The 17225-nt window shown below is 34.9% G+C and overlaps 1 protein-coding gene across 1 annotated transcript in view; it reads right to left on the bottom strand.

Annotated features, from left to right (window-relative positions):
• The window catches only part of LOC135213913 (uncharacterized), a 95735-nt gene that overhangs the window by 54677 nt on the left and 23833 nt on the right, over nt 1-17225 (bottom strand). Inside the window, exon 2 of the mRNA XM_064248007.1 lies at nt 16856-17120. Coding sequence (XP_064104077.1) covers nt 16856-17120 — 265 coding nt within the window. The remainder of the gene's footprint in view (nt 1-16855; nt 17121-17225) is intronic.

Here is a 17225-nt window from a genome sequence, read left to right as displayed (position 1 = left end):
AGAGAGAGAGAGAGAGAGAGAGAGAGTCCCATAATGCATTTTTCATGAGAGTTGCTCAACAAATTTTTCGTAGACAAGATTCGTGAAAGAGGTAAGAGCAAGGAGGAGGAGGAGGAGGAGGAGGAGGAGGAGTGAATAATGGAGCAAAAACACTGACGTGAGACAAAAGGTGTAGTAGAGGAAGGTAAGAGGAAAGGTGAGGAGTAGGAGAGACTGGGGTGGGAGAGTGAGTTGGTGGGGGGGGGGGGGGGCTGGTATGGGCGTGGGCGTTGGTAGGCGGGCCTCCCATGTTGAGATAGATGGCCGCGACTCTAGATGGATTAGCGGTTGGAAGGAGGACAAGACTGGTGAGGAATAAGAGACGGGAGACGGAAGGAAGGAAGAATAAGCAATGGGCCTTACGACTAAACCTTAAATCTTGTTCGGGTTGCCCCAGGGAGGGGGAAGTAAGGAAGAATAAGAGACGGGAGAGGGAAGGAAGGAAGAATAAGAGACGGGAGACGGAAAGAAGGAAGAATAAGAGATATAAATTAGCATGTATTAGCAAATGGCGGACATTTTGAATTCAATACAATTCAATTTCAAATTTTGACTTCACCCCACATGAAAATTATCAGGTAAAAGAGAAATTTGGATGTTTTTGTCGCTCTAGGACTCCAGCTTCTAGTAAACTCTGTTGCCTGGTTGGCTTTTCTTACGTAGGGAGCCCAGGTTAGTCGTTATTCGAAAAAAACTGGTTGTCTTGACTTTCGTAAATGCTTCCAGAAGATGAAATCAATCTGTAGTCTTCTGTTCGTGAGCGAGAGCTTCATTACCTGTCGCGATCTCTCTCTCTCTCTCTCTCTCTCTCTCTCTCCTCTCTCTCTCTCTCTCATACTGTTAACTTCTAATTAAATATCATTAACGTCTTTCCCTCGTTGTTAACTCTCTCTCTCTCTCTCTCTCTCTCTCTCTCTCTGCTCGTAATTCTCTCGCTTTCACTCTCTCATACTGTTAACTTATCACTCTCTTATATTGTTAATTCTCTCTCTCTCTCTCTCTCTCTCCTCTCTCTCTCATACTGTTTATCTTGTCTCTCTCTCAAACTTTTTAACCTCTCTCTCTCTCTCTCTCTCTCGCTCTCTCTCTCTCTCTCTCTCTCTCTCTATGGTGTGTGTGTTTGTGTGTGTGTGTGCTTGTAACTCTCGCTTTTACTCTCTCTCATACTGATAACTTCTCTGTCTCTCATACTGTTAACTTCTCTCTCTCTCTCTCTCTCTCTCTCTCTCTCTCTCTCCTACTGTTAAGTTGATGGTAGCACAGTCAAAACCTGATTGATCAAGGATAAAATCATTTGTATACTTATATGGTTACTATAGCCCACAGTTATTCACCTCTTTGCCCATATGCAATTTATAAAAGTATTGGTTCCAGTGATCAATCCCTTCGGCAGGTATATAAAATGACTTAAATCTCTAAGGAAATGCCTCACTTTTTATCTTTTACTTGTATCAAATGGTGCTCGTAGTGCAATTTGAATCTTAAACATTGGGTACTACAGTTTAAAAAAATGTTCTTTTATATTTATATTTTGTTTATCATAAATAAAAATATAATATATTTAGTTAGAAGTACCTATTTGTATGTATTTTGCAAGCACTCTCAATCATTTATTCATATATAATACTGATTGATTACTATTATCTTTTGCTGAGTTTAGAAGTTTTCAGTTTTAACTAACTGAATTTCATGAGTTACTAATAACTTTTTCTGAATTCTTTCCAGTACAAGATTCGTCCGCAGGTGAGTACCACATTATAGTATCATAGATTTATGAGTTAACTTCACAAGACCACTGGACTAATTGTGAGTCAAATTAACGAGATCATTGGACTAATTATGAATTAATTTACAAGATAATGGGACTAATTATGACTTAATTTAAGAGTCCATTGGCCTCATTATGAGGTAATTTAAGAAGACCATTGGGCTCATTATGAGTAATTTAAGAAGACCATTGGGCTCATTATGAGTTGTTTAACAAGAACATGGGCTCATTATGAGGTCTTTAAGAAGACTATTGGGCTGATTACGAGGTAATTTAAGACGACCATTGGGCTGATTATTAGGTAATTTAAGAAGACCATTGGGCTGATTACGAGGTAATTTAAGAAGACCATTGGGCTGATTACGAGGTAATTTAAGAAGACCATTGGGCTGATTATGAGGTAATTTAAAAAGACCATTGGGCTGATTGTGAGGTATTTTAGGAAGACTGTTGCGCTGATTAAGAGGTAATTTAAGAAGTTGGGCTGATTACGAGTATTTTAAGAAGACCATTGGGCTGATTACGAGGTCATTAACAAGGCCATTGGGCTGATTATGAGGTAATTGAAGAAGACCATTGGGCTGATTGTGATGTAATTTAACAAGAACATTGGGCTGATTATGAGGTAATTTAACAAGACCATTGGGCTTATTATGAGGTAATTTAACAATCATTGGGCTGATTATGAGGTAATTTAATTTAACAAGACCATTGGGCTGATTATGAGGTAATTTAACAAGACCATTGGCTGATTATGATGTAATTTAACAAGACATTGGGCTAATTATGATTGAATTTAACAAGAATACTGGGCTAATTACGATGAATTTAGGACAATTCGGCCAACTGATAAATTAATTTAACAAAACCATCGGGCTGATTATTGAATTAATTTAACAAGACAATTATGTTAATTTTGAGTTAATTTAAGAGACCCCACTAAGCCACATTTCAACTTTCGTGCAAAATAAATCGGTAACTCAGAGATTTTGAGGACACTCTCATTGAAAAATAAGATTTTTTTTTTTTTCTTACTAACCGCGCGTAAATAGGCCTGGATATATATATATATATATATATATATATATATATATATATATATTATATATATATATATATATATATATAGAACACTAGTAAGAAGGCTCAAGCCCTCAGATTATCACAAGGTTGGAGAGGTAAAGGCATGCTCAGCGTAGTACATAATTTATTGCCGACGTTTCACATCACTTCGATGCATTTTCAAGGCTGGGAATGATAAGAATACAAACATACAAGACTCGTCACTGATTGAAACACCGTATAATATTTAAATTTAAAATTGAACACTAAAACATTTAAATGTAAAAATTATTGTACAACAACACTAGGTTGGAGAGACAACCTACCAGAGTAAAAATAGAAGGTGACTGAGGCAGAGTGGGAGAGAAAAAATAATAAAGTAAGAAAACACCCCACACACACAAAACTATGTAACCAAAAACAAGTGGTTAGGCTATGAACAGCTGAACTGACGAGGACTGGGCATTTAAATTCGGTATTACATTAGTTTTGTTTAAAATTGATTCCAGTGTTAAAAGCTCGTCATCTTTATTGGCTGATCCATAATTTTTAAAACATCGATGCCCAAGCGGGAGCGACAGGTAATAGCCGTGGTTCCGGATGCTGGATAGCTCAGGATTGATAATTTGCATCCTGTTCGGAAACTGACTCCTTTGTGGGCGCAGATATATATATATTGTTTTTCAAATATATTTATTAAATTATATATATATATATTAGAATATATTTTATATATATATATATAGTAGTATATATAGATTATATTGCTTTTTCTCGAGCTTCATAATTGACTGTTTTTGTTTTTGTTCAAGGTCCACGACCCGGCAAAATTTCATTTTTAATAATGTTGTGCTCCGCCACTACACTTGGTCATTTTCGAGTTGGGAGGGTTGGGGGGGTGGGGGGGGGGGGGGGGGGGGGGGGGGGGGGATGAAGCAATCTTTATTTATATTATCATACACTGATAGGGGGGGTAAAGGTCTTTTGCGTTTCAGGATTATGAGTTTATCTAGCTCGCTCTCTCTCTCTCTCTCTCTCTCTCTCTCTCTCTCTCTCTCTCTCTCTCTCTCACATCATATATATATATATATATATATATATATATATATATATATATATATATATATATATATAATATATATATATATATATTAGGGCTGTAGTCGTCCGCTGCGACGAACGATTTTTTGAAGTTGCGATGTGAAACTCTCATACTGCAGGATACTGTAACCAGGTTCCATTAATCAGCCTGCAAGTGAAATTATCTTGTCACAAGGGCAAAGTAAATTCAGACAACATCCAAATACAGGGGAGGGAAGAGAGCCATTTAGACCAGACTTAACCCCACACCTGAATTCGCTGATATTTTGGAATTCAAAAGAGTCCGCTGTACAAACTTTTTTATCCATGGCTATTAACAATGAGTGAACCATATCCAAGTCTATGATGGACTTGTAAAAATATCCATAATTATAAAAAAAAATATAGATATCAATACAAATCCCAAAGAAAATTCGATATTACTGGTAGTAAGTTACTAGACAAAGAAAGTGGAAAACGGAGCTATTTGTAAGATTGCCAGGCAACATAAGAGTCAAAGAGAAGATTAATCATGATTCTATGTGCCCTAACAAAAGTTTCATATTCAATTTTCTCGTGCGCATCCTCTGAGGTTAACTTTAAAACATTATTAATAGGTAGGAGATGCAACGAAAAAACCCACTATGTAACTAATTTCTAAATAAACTTTGGGTTTTTCAAGAAAATGTGACATTTTCCATGAATGTTTTACTTGAATTGTAATAGGCTAATGTTGCAAGTAAATATTTCATATTCATATCGTGATACTCCAAATGTCTATGAGGTTCAGAAAAAATAATTCATTTTGATGTTATAGAAATTATATTCCTTATTTTGTTTATTAATTTTAAAATGATTGCAAGTTGCATTGCGCACACCGATAGACACCTGTACCTAATGTCTGCCTTGCCCATGAGAAGTTCGGGCTAAGCATTCCTTTCTCCAGTCAATCTGTTTTTGCAAGCAGAGACGACACACAGATGAAGCCTGTGTAAGCAGATTATTGAGGTTAAAAGGAACAAATGCTGATACGGCAATGATGACGTCGTCACTTGGCAGGAGATTGCTCTCAGCCAGCTAAGAGTTACGTTACTTGCTATAATAAAATACGACTTTAGGATAAATTTTTTGTTTTTTTTTTTTAATACTCGACCCACATGAGAAGAATGTCTGAAAAAAAAAACAGTACCAAAATTGAACAATATATTAGTTTCATGTTGGAAACTGCATAATTGTAATTATGTTAAATTAAATATTCCTTATTCAAACTATATGAAAAAGGTTTCCATACAAATTTCTATATATATTCTTTAGCCCTGTATAAGATCATATAGGATTTATTTCATAGATAACATTTTCACTTCTAGACTTCCTGACTTTAAAATCTCTTTTATTTTATTTTATTTATTTATTTATTATTATTTTATTATTTATTTATTTAGTTTATTTATTTTTTTTTTTTTTTTCATTGACTACGAATATAAATCACCGGGACAGACAATATGTCAGTAGGTTTTGGATATGTGTCTGAACTTTAGCTTATTTGTCATTACTAAAGCGTTAAGTTAGAGTTCAAATCTTTACGCATATCTAATTTGGATATTTAATGGTTACGTTTTGCTTATTGATATTATCGTGATTCCTTTTTTATTATAATTTGTCAACCCTTCCGACTTTCTTACGGAGTGTATTATATTGACTCCACTTGTATCCATATTTATTTTTATTTTTTTATATTTATATTTATTTTATTTATTTATATATTTTTTTATATATATTTGATAAATTAATGGTTGGCTTGAATATGTGGAAAAGTGTTCTAGCGACGTACCGTATAAGGCTACTTGCGGCATCAATTCTATAGATACAAGATATATATGATAAAAGGTATTTAAAACCGCGAGAACCGCTATAATCCAGTTCGGATCCAACATCACGAGTTGTAACTCGTAAGACATTGACACTTCCTATTTAATTATCCGTTATTCTACCAAACCGATTGACTCTGGGTGATAAAATATATTATTGGTTTTCTTAATGGAAAGGAATTCACACAACGTGTTAAGGAGATTATTATTGATTTACACCACCCGAGTCACAGATTATTATGTGTTGAATTCCATATTTACTGATTTAGTACTCATAAATATTCGTAACGCACTCAATTGCGGTGTTGTTTTTAGTGCTATTAATTCTATATAACGTGTCAAGGAACTATTGACACTAAGAAGTGTTTATTCCCTCTGTCAGACTCGTAATTCTGTTAATAATTCTACGTATATTCTTTCAAGGATTGATTTGGCACAGGATAGGCCCTTAAACTGACAGGTGTCTTAGTGTATCCCTTGTTTTCATGACACGTGTTACAATTAGTTATGTGCTTTTTATATTTGTAAGCATTGTAGGCCAGTAAAATAGTGATTTGGCTTTCTGTGACATAGTAGAGAACCCTGGATGACGGAATGCAAACCAGTTTATGACGATTGGTATGAAAGAGATTATTACTACTACCTGGTCGTTAGTCATTCTGCTGTGTTCTTCGGGTTTTCCTCGTCACAGACCTACATATAAATATTACATTTGATTACATTATTCTGATACACATACTTTAAATATACTTTTGCTTTAGGGTTTCTGCTCGAAGTGTTTATTGTTTTTTTGCCTAGCCACTGACCCTGTTTCCATTTCGAAGTGTTTATTGTTTGGTGTTTATTGCTGCTGACTCTGTTTCCGTTCGAAGTGTTTATTGTTTGGGTTATGTCTGTTGACTCTTGCTTTGTTCAGTTTGTAACAGTTCTGCGCTCCAACCCAGATATTCAATGCTCGCGATCTCTTGGGTTAAGGAATTTTCTTGTTTAGATCGGTTTTAACAATAGGTACGGATGTTTCTATATCTTTTAGTATAATTAATGGTTTTTATGCAGTATGGTGCGGGATTGCGGGATAATGCGTCAGCTATGATAATTGCTTTCCCAGTAGATATCTTATCTTGGCTCCAAAGACCTGAATGATCATTTGTCACCGAGTTCCTTTTGGACTGTGATTAAAGCCTTTGAAAAACTCGGTAAAGGACTCATGTTCAGTAGGACTTTATCAGGATGGCCATAGATTATGAACTTAAAATGTACTAGTGAGTTAAAGGATACCTAGCCCTTCCTTTCCTATTACTGTATATTTACTTTCAGAGGGCATTTAGTTTTACGTGAATAAAAAGCTATACTGCTTCATATTACTGAAGTAATACCCTCTTACCCCTTGGTCTGAGGCGTCTGTTTGCAATAAAAAAAAATGCCTTATTTAAATCAGGGATTTTTAAGTTAGGTGAGCTGCATTATTCCGCTTTTAAGATATCGAACGCCTGTTGATGCTTTTTAGACCATAATAAATCTACGCTCTTCTTCGTAAGATCTGTTTAAAGGAGCTGTCATGATTGAAGAGTTACATATTTACATACGATTGTAATACCCACTATTGCTGCAAAAGTTGCTGTTATCCCCTTTTACGTTAATAGGTTACCGGTAACCGGAAAGTTATGGAATAGCCGACACCTTACCTTGGACTACTTTAAGACCTTGACCAGACACATAAAACCCTAGATAAACATGTTCGGTTTTAAAAAAAACTCACATTTAGATATTTTACTCTGAGATTATTTGTCTTTGTCTCTGTAGCACTAGCTCTAGTTTATGTGAATGTACTTCTAAGGTATTAGAAAAGATTACAAGATCATCCATATAGGCATGTAGGTTTATCCCCTAAAAGTCCTCCAAACACTATATTGTAATTGGGGCGCAACGTAAGCCGGAGGCATACGTAAAAAATTGATAATGTCCCCTGAGTGTGCTGAAAACGGAGTATGAGGTACAATCGCTTAGGTAATGGTATCTGGTAAAAGCTTTTAAGTAAGTCCAAGTTGGTGAAAAAAATTTATTCTAACCTAACAGAGATAAGATGTCGTCGGTACATCGCACTGGAAACTATCGGAAGTCGTTTCCTTGTTTAAGCGACAGAATCTACAGCAGATACGCCAAGTCCGATCTTTTATGGCATGACATTTGAGGGAAAAATTATATGGGCTTATTTGATTCCTAATGGCTCCTATTACTAACAGTTTTCAACTTCGTCATTTATCTCTATTTTGAAATTTCATTTGAGAGTCTACACGAAGGTACGTATATAGCTTTATGTTTTCCCTTAGACCGTATTTTGTGTTAAATTACATCCGTTTTTTCCAGAGATCACTCGCCAGTGGAGAAACTTCCTGGTATTCAGGTAAAAGATAAAAAAAAATTTCTGCTGAATCACCTCTGCTTGAATGACTTTACGGATATTACTTTAGATAGATTATCAGAGAAATTCATCCACGACCGGTTGGGCGTGATTAAAAATTAGCAACAATAAAAAATGCGATATTTATAACTTCTGTATCCACGATATGTATACTTTTAGGGCTTTGTTTCGCGGAAATCGTTATATTTCAGAGTGTCGGAAGGATTAAAATTTCATTTCCCAGCAAAGTCTTTTTTACACGCACTAAGACATTCGAGGGTGCATGCTTCTCGAGATTTTGCGTGCAAAGTGCGACTGTGGTTGTGGGAGAATTCTGTTGGGTCATTTGAACAATGTTACGATTTATGAGACAAAGTATAGTTCCTTATATAAGTTATTATTTGATTAACTGTCTCATTTTTGTTCAAACGGATTTTAATATGTTTGAAGGTTTATAGGATTTTCCTTTGATAAACACGCCTTATTTTGCAGGATGTAAGATAATATTTTTGTATACCCCTAGATGAATCTTACAATTACACTAAGATACAGATCAATGTTTTTTATAAACTATAGAGGTATCTGTAAACGCTCGCTTATCCGGCACTTCTCATTAGGGAAGTTCGAACAACAACAGACGGTGAGTCCGTAAATACTGGTAATTAATTGTACTAAAGGAATAAATAAGATATTCTAATTTTTACGGCGCGTACAGTCGGGCTTAATCCACCAGTATTTATTATAACTTAATGTATTAAAATTACTAGAACCTGCTCTGATTACTTGATACTGTCGTGTGAATGCATAGGAAAAAATCCTTTTTAGTTCAAAAAAGATATCGGTATGTATGAACCAACATCGCTTTTCCCAACTCTGCTAGAGTCGCTTATTGTGTGGAATTTGCTTCGCTTTGAAAACTCGGCAGATTTAACTAACCTTGACCGCTTGACTAGGTGACACAGTCACCGAGTTGCTTGTTTGGATTCTGAACGGGCTACTGTTTCTATTTTTTTTTCTTTTTTGTAATAATTAGGATCCTTCTCTTTATTACCATCGGCAACGTATTGTGTGTTTTAGCATTATGTTGCTGGTTACGTATAAAGCAATGAATGACGAACTATTAGGAACTGAGCGATTACTAATTAAGACGAGTTATCTTACTGCATTCAAATCTTAACTGTTTGTACTTCATTCTTTGCTAAAATTTGAAATTGTGAGGGATCATGGTCAGCGCATTTAGCCTGATGAAAGTTTTTTACAGACATGTTATTCCTTGCAATCCAGCCATATTTTTTAAAGTTAAGTTGAGTCATTGAGGTTCGATATTTTATATAACTCAAAAAACTCAAGGCTAAAACTGCGATCGGGACTTGCAAAGGAGCATTTATTGTCATGACCCGAAACATAGTGTTACCTCTAATTTATCTAGATTTGTACGGGTGTTCCACTTGTTTTTGTGTGTTTTCTAATCACTACGGTGCTTAACGACCCTATCCATGCATCTGTATAAATACAGACGTCCACTGCGTAAACGCATATTCACTGTTTAATATGATTTGTCACGTAGGGATTAATAATCACCAAAAATGATAAAATTAACATAGTATATGATTATGATATTTCAGTAGAACTTCTGGAAACAGACACTCAAAGATAAAAAAAAAAACTCGCAGTAGCGAAATCTCAAATGATGTGATAATTTCTGTAAAAAAGTAAGATTAAGAAATGTCTCGTAACTTCAGCCACAGGAATAACGAAATTCGACCTGCAAAGGAACACTCAAAGTTACTCCAAATGAATAAAAAATTGTACTTAGCTTGCTTTTGTGGGAAGTCTCGGTGTTCCGATAACGACCACACGGTCCTTGGTCCTCCTTCTCTATTTAGCGGACGACCTGGTTTGGCTTCAGTTTTTTCCCCCGTGCGCGTTGTTTCGATGATTCGAGCCCTTGAAAATCCGATGCTGCAGACGCGTTCGGTTTGTTTCTTTTTGCAGTGCCGGAAACGCTCACTAACGATGTTTTCTTGAATGATTCTAATGAGAGACGAAGCTTCCGTTGCCGTAGGAAAAGGACACGTCGGTTTTGTTTCTTGAAGTTATTCACTAACGATGATACTAAGTTGCTTGACGAATCTTGTTGTTTTCTGAAGTCGCCTCACTAATGATGATACTAGGTTGCTTGAAGAATCTGCTGCTTTCGTCGTCGTGACTTCATGATTTATTATTCTGTTTTTTCTTCGTAGGACGTTGTAGAGGTTCTTCTGGTCCGCTGGCCACCAATATTAAGGCTTGTGCCTTGTATGATAAGGCGCCCTATGAGGTAATGTTAGACTAGCGATAATCTTACGCTAAGTCGGTTGGTATTGCACTTCCATCTTCAATGGAGTGTCTGGGGTTTTGTATATTCACTTACGAAGTCGGTATTATCTTTTTTACGACGAGGTGTTAAACTCATGGTTCGGTGAGGTTTCTTGTAGAAAACACTAAGTATAAAAAATTATATATTCTTCTGAAGTTTTACATGGTGAAGATCAGATATGATTGTACAAGTCTTCTAATAACGATAGCTTGATCGCTTCTGCCAATGATGATGGCTAATCCTATTCCTCTACATGATAAAGCTTAGGTAAAGAGGTACAGGTCTTCTAATGACGATAGCTAACACTGTTCTGCTTGTCTACCATCTCTGTTACAAGTTATGAAGGAACAGACAGTAGTTCGAACATATTGAACATACATACAAATGACATAGTTTCATACGAACACACAATCAAATGAGACACGCTACAGATCACGTAGGCCGTTTGAATCATAGGTCGGGGTAGTTTGTCTCAAGCAGGGAGCTTGGACTGTTTTCAAAACAAATGAATGACCACAGATGACGGCATGTCAACTTAGCCTACATACTTATTGTATACGTCATCTTTAGCGTCTCTAGTCTGATCACATTCCTGCAAGCAATCTGGTTGACCTCTTTAGTTTTAGACTTTTATATATATGGACTAACATTCCATATTTTTATTATGTAAACACTTACATATCTATATATATATATACTATATATATATATATATGAATATACGTATATATATGTATGTAATATATATAGATATATATATAGATATATGTATACTATATACATACATACATACACACATATATATATATATAGCATATATATAATCTATTACATACATTTAATATATATATATATATATATATATATATATATTATTTATTTATATATAAATATATATATGTATATATATACTATATATATATATATATATATATATATATATATATATATATGTATGTATATTTATAAACGTGTGCGTTTTGTGTCAAGAACAATTTACTATCACCACGCTCCGTGGCTGACGCGCAACACCGTCGACTAACTACCAAGGGTTACAAATACCGCAGTCTCCTCGGTTTACGACGCTGTACGATGGCACCGGATGTTGTTATTGGCATTTTTGACTGACTAATTCCTCAGTCAGCGATCTGACCATCCATCACGAGTTACGAATCTGACCGTCATCGAATATGGAGGCTGGTGAGACACGGAGCTACGCCAGATAAAATATCGCGATATAATCAGTGGAAAAAACTGGGTAAAAGTTGAGAGATGTCAATGTTTGTAACTTTCACTTTGTAACTTTCAATCAACTTTCGGTTCATCATCAGCTGCCGTTACCTATATATCTATACTATATATATATATATATATATATATATATATCTATATATATATATATATATATATATATAGTACATATATATATATATATAATATATATATATATATAATATATATATCAGTGTGTCCATAAAGTCCCAGTACCATCACAAGCCATAAATACTTGTAATGGTACTGGGACTTTATGGACACTTTGATATATATATAATATATAAATAATTGATTTATACATATATATTTAATATGCTCGCTCTCACATTTATTGGTGGCTTGGTTTGTCAAGGAAAGGCTTAGAAAATTCTCTGTAATTTGTTTAATGTTACGCATGGCGGCGTCGCATTGGACATATTGATTGAGGGAAAAGTTTCCCTAGGGGGAGTTGGAAAATTTGCTGAATGTAATCTTATAGCTTTGAGTAGGGGAGTGGGGGTTGGGAGGGGGGGTGGGGGGAGGGTTGGTTGGGTGAGTGGTGCGTGGGGGGTTGGGGGGGATGGAAGGCAACAGTTCGTTAGGTGACTAGCAAAACGCCAGCATATAGGAAATTGCGTTTGTGTGTAAACATCAAATCCTCTTTTCAATTTGTTCTTGTGATCTTTGATGAGTATTCATTTTTTTTATCTTCATTTTATTATTTTTGTTTTTGGTCATTGATGATTATTCATTTTTTCTTCATTTTCTTACTTTTAGTCATTGAGAATTATTTTTTTTTCTTAATTTTATTCTTTGGTCACTACGGATTATTTTTTTTTTTCATTTTATACTTGCAGTCTTTGAGAAATTTCTTTTTATTCAATTTTCTAATGTCATTGAGATTAGTCGTTTTTCTTCATTTCATTTTATTATGGTCATTGAGGATTATTAAATTGTTGCTTCATTTTATTGCTATGATAATTGAGATTATTAATTTTTTCTTCATTTTATTGTTATGGTCATTGAGGATTATTCAATTTTTCTTCCTTTTATACTTATGATCATTAAGGGTTATGCATTTTTCCTTCATTTTATTATTTGATCATTGAGGATTACTAATTTTTTCTTCACGCTATTTCTTGCGGTCTTTGAAAATTATCCTTTTTTATTTGATTTTTGATGTCATTGAGATTAGTTGTTTTGCTTCAGTGTTATCCTTATGATAACTGAGGATTATTAATTTGTCTTCATCTAAATCATAAGGTCATTGAGAATTATTTATCTTTTCTTTATTTAATCTTTTGGTTTTTTAGGGTTCTTCATTTTATTATGTTCATTATTATTAATTTTCAACTTCACTTTATTCTTATGGTGATTGAGATTATTCATTTTTTTCTTCATTATATTCTTATGGTCATTGAGAATTATTCATTTTTTCTTCGTTTTATTCTCATGGTCATTGAGGATTATACATTTTTCCTTCTATGTATTCATGGAGTCATTGAGCAATATTTTTTTCCTTCATTCTATTCTTATTATTATTTAATAGAAAATGTAGATGATATTTTCTTTAACCCAAACTTATTTAAATGCATGTCTTTAGAATGCTTTAAGATGCTACATTTTTCGTAGAGTTGAGACATTTTGTTCGAGTATATAAAAAAATTGAGTGGTTCAAATTTCATGTTATGAAAATTAGGGCCATCGAACCTGGGTTTTGAGAATTTAATATTTCCTAAATGTTTTTTCTTGATATATCCTAATAACTGAATAGAAAATAACATACAAGACTGTGGTGTTTGAAACCAAGCTTGGTGATATTTGTATAGGGTGTCTGTGCGTGTGTGTATGTGTGTGTGTGTGTGTGTGGATAAAAAGCCTGAGGAAAGCCCCATGGTTATTTATGTAAACACTGACAAAATACATCAAATTAACGTGACGTTGATTTGAATAAATTGAGAACAGTGATTGATTTTTCAATATGTGATTGATGATTTGTCCGCGGGATATAATATTAATCATGACCGAGTATTACGTTCATATTAATTAGCGCTCGATATAAGTGTCATACCCGCAGGCTATTCCGAGTAGATTAATGTTGAACCACAATTACTCATAATTTACTACTCATCAGTAAATGGTAGGTATACCATTTTCGCCTAAAGACAATTGAAATTCTTTTTAAGGGATCTAAGACAATTGCGGTTGTCTTTTTAGGGGATCTAAGATAATTGAAGTAGTCTTTTTAAGGGATCAAAAACAATTGATTCTATCTTTTTAAGGGCTCAAAGACAAAGCTGTCTTTTTTAAGGGATCAAAGACAATTAAAGTTGTCTTTTTAAGCGATCAAAGACAACTAAAGTTGTGTTTTAAGGGATCAAAGACAAGTAAAGTTGTCTTTTTAAGGGATCAAAGACAATTGAAGTTGTCTTTTTAAGGGATCAAAACAACTGACTCTCTCTTTTTAAGGGCTCAAAGACAAAGCTGTCTTTTCTAAGGGATCAAAGACAATAAAAGTTGTCTTTTTGTTTTAAGGATCAAAGACAATTAAAAGTTGTGTTTTAAGGGACCAAAGACAAGTAAAGAAATTGTCTTTAAGGGATCAAGACAATTAAAGTTGTTTTTTTAAGGGATCAAAGACAACTAAAGTTGTCTTTTTAGGGATCAAGGACAATTGAAGTTGTCTTTTTCTTTTTAAGGGATCAAAGACAATTAAAGTTGTGTTTTAAGGGATCAAAGACAAAAAGTAAAGTTGTCTTTTTAAGGGATCAAAGACAATTAAAGTTGTGTTTTAAGGGATCAAAGACAATTAAAGTTGTGTTTTAAGGGATCAAAGACAAGTAAAGTTGTGTTTTAAGGGATCAAAGACAAGTAAAGTTGTCTTTTTTAGGGATCAAAGACAAGTAAAGTTGTCTTTTTAAGGGATCAAAAACAATTGACTCTCTCTTTTTAAGGGCTCAAAGACAATTAAAGTTGTCTTTTTAACGGATCAAAGACAATTAAAGTTGTCTTTTTAACGGATCAAAGACAATTGAAGTTGTCTTTTTATGGGATCAAAAACAATTGATTGTCATCTTTTTAAGGGCTCATAGACAATTAAAGTTGTTCTTTTAAGGGATCAAGGTCAAATTAAAGTTGTCTTTTTAAGGGATCAAGGTCAATTAAAGTTGTTGTCTTTTTTAGGGATATAAAAGACAATTAAAGTTGTCTTTTAAGGGATCAAGGACAATTAAAGTTGTCTTTTTAAAGGATCAAAGACAATTAAAGTTGTCTTTTTAAGGGATCAAAGACAATTAAAGTTGTCTTTTTAAGGGATCAAAGACAAGTAAAGTTCTTTTTTTTAAGGGCTCAAAGACAATTAAAGTTGTCTTTTTAAGGGCTCAAAGACAATTAAAGTTGTCTTTTTAAGGGATCAAAGACAATTAAAGTTGTCTTTTTAAGGGATCAAAGACAATTAAAGTTGTCTTTTTAAGGGATCAAAGACAATTAAAGTTGTCTTTTTAAGGGCTCATAGGCAATTAAAGTTGTCTTTTTAAGCGATCAAGGTCAATTAAAGTTGTCTTTTTAAGGGATCAAAGACAATTAAAGTTGTCTTTTTAAGGGATCAAGGTCAATTAAAGTTGTCTTTTTAAGGGATCAAAGACAATTAAAGTTGTCTTTTTAAGCGATCAAAGACAATTAAAGTTGTCTTTTTAACGGATCAAAGACAACTGAAGTTCTCTTGTTACGGGATACAAAACAAGTGAATTTCTCTATTGAAGGGATCAAAGACAATTGAAGTTCTCTTTTTAAAGGACCAAAAGCAATTGAAGCTCTTATTTTTAGGGACAAATAAAAATTGAGCTCACTTATCAGGGATCAAAGCAAATTGAAGCTCTCCTTTAAGGTATCAAGACAACTGTAGCTCTCCTTTAAGGGATCAAAAACAATTTAAGCTATCTTTTTAAGGGACCAAGGACAACTGGAGCTCCTTTTATTTTAGGGAATCTGTTTTTAGGGACCAAAGGAAATTGAAGTGCACTTTTTAAGGGATCAAACTCGCCAAATCTAGAGTCTATGAAGTCTCCATGATATATGGAATAGAACAAGGCCAATCATGAGTAAAGCTTGATTAGACTTAGACTGAAAACATTTAGACAAGCTTGAGACATTTGAGAACACCTACTCCAAAAAGCTTAAATAGACGTGTTGAAACTTGAAGACAGCTTAACCCCTGCCCCTTATTGATTTTAAGTCTAAAAGACCAAGGCAAGCAGGACTTTAATTTAGATAGACCTAGTACTGCTGCTGCTGTAGATCGAGCCGTCTCCAAAGACCTACTGCTGTTTGCTGTAGATTGAGCAGTCTCCATTACCTACTGCTGCTTGCTGTAGATTTGAGCCAGTCTTCCAGACCTACTGCTGTTGCTGTGATTTAGCAGTCTTCCAAAGACCTCTGCTCTGCTGTAGATTGAGCCAGTCTTCCAAAGACCTACTGCTGCTAGCTGTAGATCGAATTGAGCCAGTCTTCCAAAGACCTACTGCTGCTGCTGTAGATCGAGTCCTTCCAAAGACCTACTTGCTGTTGCTGAGATTGACCATCTTCCAGCCTATGCTGTTGCTGTAGATTTGAGCCAGTCTTCCAAAGACCTACTGCTGCTGCTGTAGATTGAGCCAGTCCTTCCAACCAGACGCCAGTCTACTGCTGTGCTGTGATCGAGCCAGTCTTCCAAAGACCTACTGCTGCTGCTGTAGATCGAGCCAGTCTTCCAAAGACCTACTGCTGTTGCTGTAGATTGAGCCAGGTTTTTTTTTCTTCCAAAGACCTACTGCTGTTGCCTGTAGATTGACGCCAGTTTTCCAAAGACCTTACCTGCTTTGTTAAAGATTGAGCCAGTCTTCCAAAGACTACTGGCTGCTGCTGTAAAGATTCCGAGCCGTCTTCCGCAAAGACCTACTGCTTTGTTGCTGTAGATTTGAAGCAGTCTTATCCAAAAACCTACTAATGTTGCTGGTAAGATTAAACCAGTCATTCCAAAGACCTACTTGCTGTTGCTGTAGATCGAGCCAGTCTTCCAAAGACCTACTGCTGTTTGCTGTAGATTCGGAGTCAGTCTTCCAAAGACCTACTGCTGGTTGGCTGTTAGAATCGGACCAGTCTTCCAAAGACCTACTGCTATTGCTGTATGATCCGAGCCAGTCTTCCAAAGACCTACTGCTTTGTTTGCTGTGATTGAGCCAGTCCTTCCAAGCACTACTGCTGCTGCTGTATATCGGAGCCAGTTTCCCTTCCAAAGAGTACTGCTGTTTGCTGTAGAATTGAGCCAGGTTCTTTCCAAAAACCGTAACTAATTTTTGTGCTGTATGATTAAAACCAGTCCTTCCCAAAAACCTACTGGATGTTTGCTAGTAAGAT

The sequence above is a fragment of the Macrobrachium nipponense genome, chromosome 43 (genome assembly GCF_015104395.2).
Source record: "Macrobrachium nipponense isolate FS-2020 chromosome 43, ASM1510439v2, whole genome shotgun sequence".
In the NCBI taxonomy this organism is placed as follows: Eukaryota; Metazoa; Arthropoda; class Malacostraca; order Decapoda; family Palaemonidae; genus Macrobrachium; species Macrobrachium nipponense.
The sequence above is the reverse complement of the archived record's forward strand: the minus strand, read 5'-3'. Positions and strand labels throughout refer to the sequence as shown.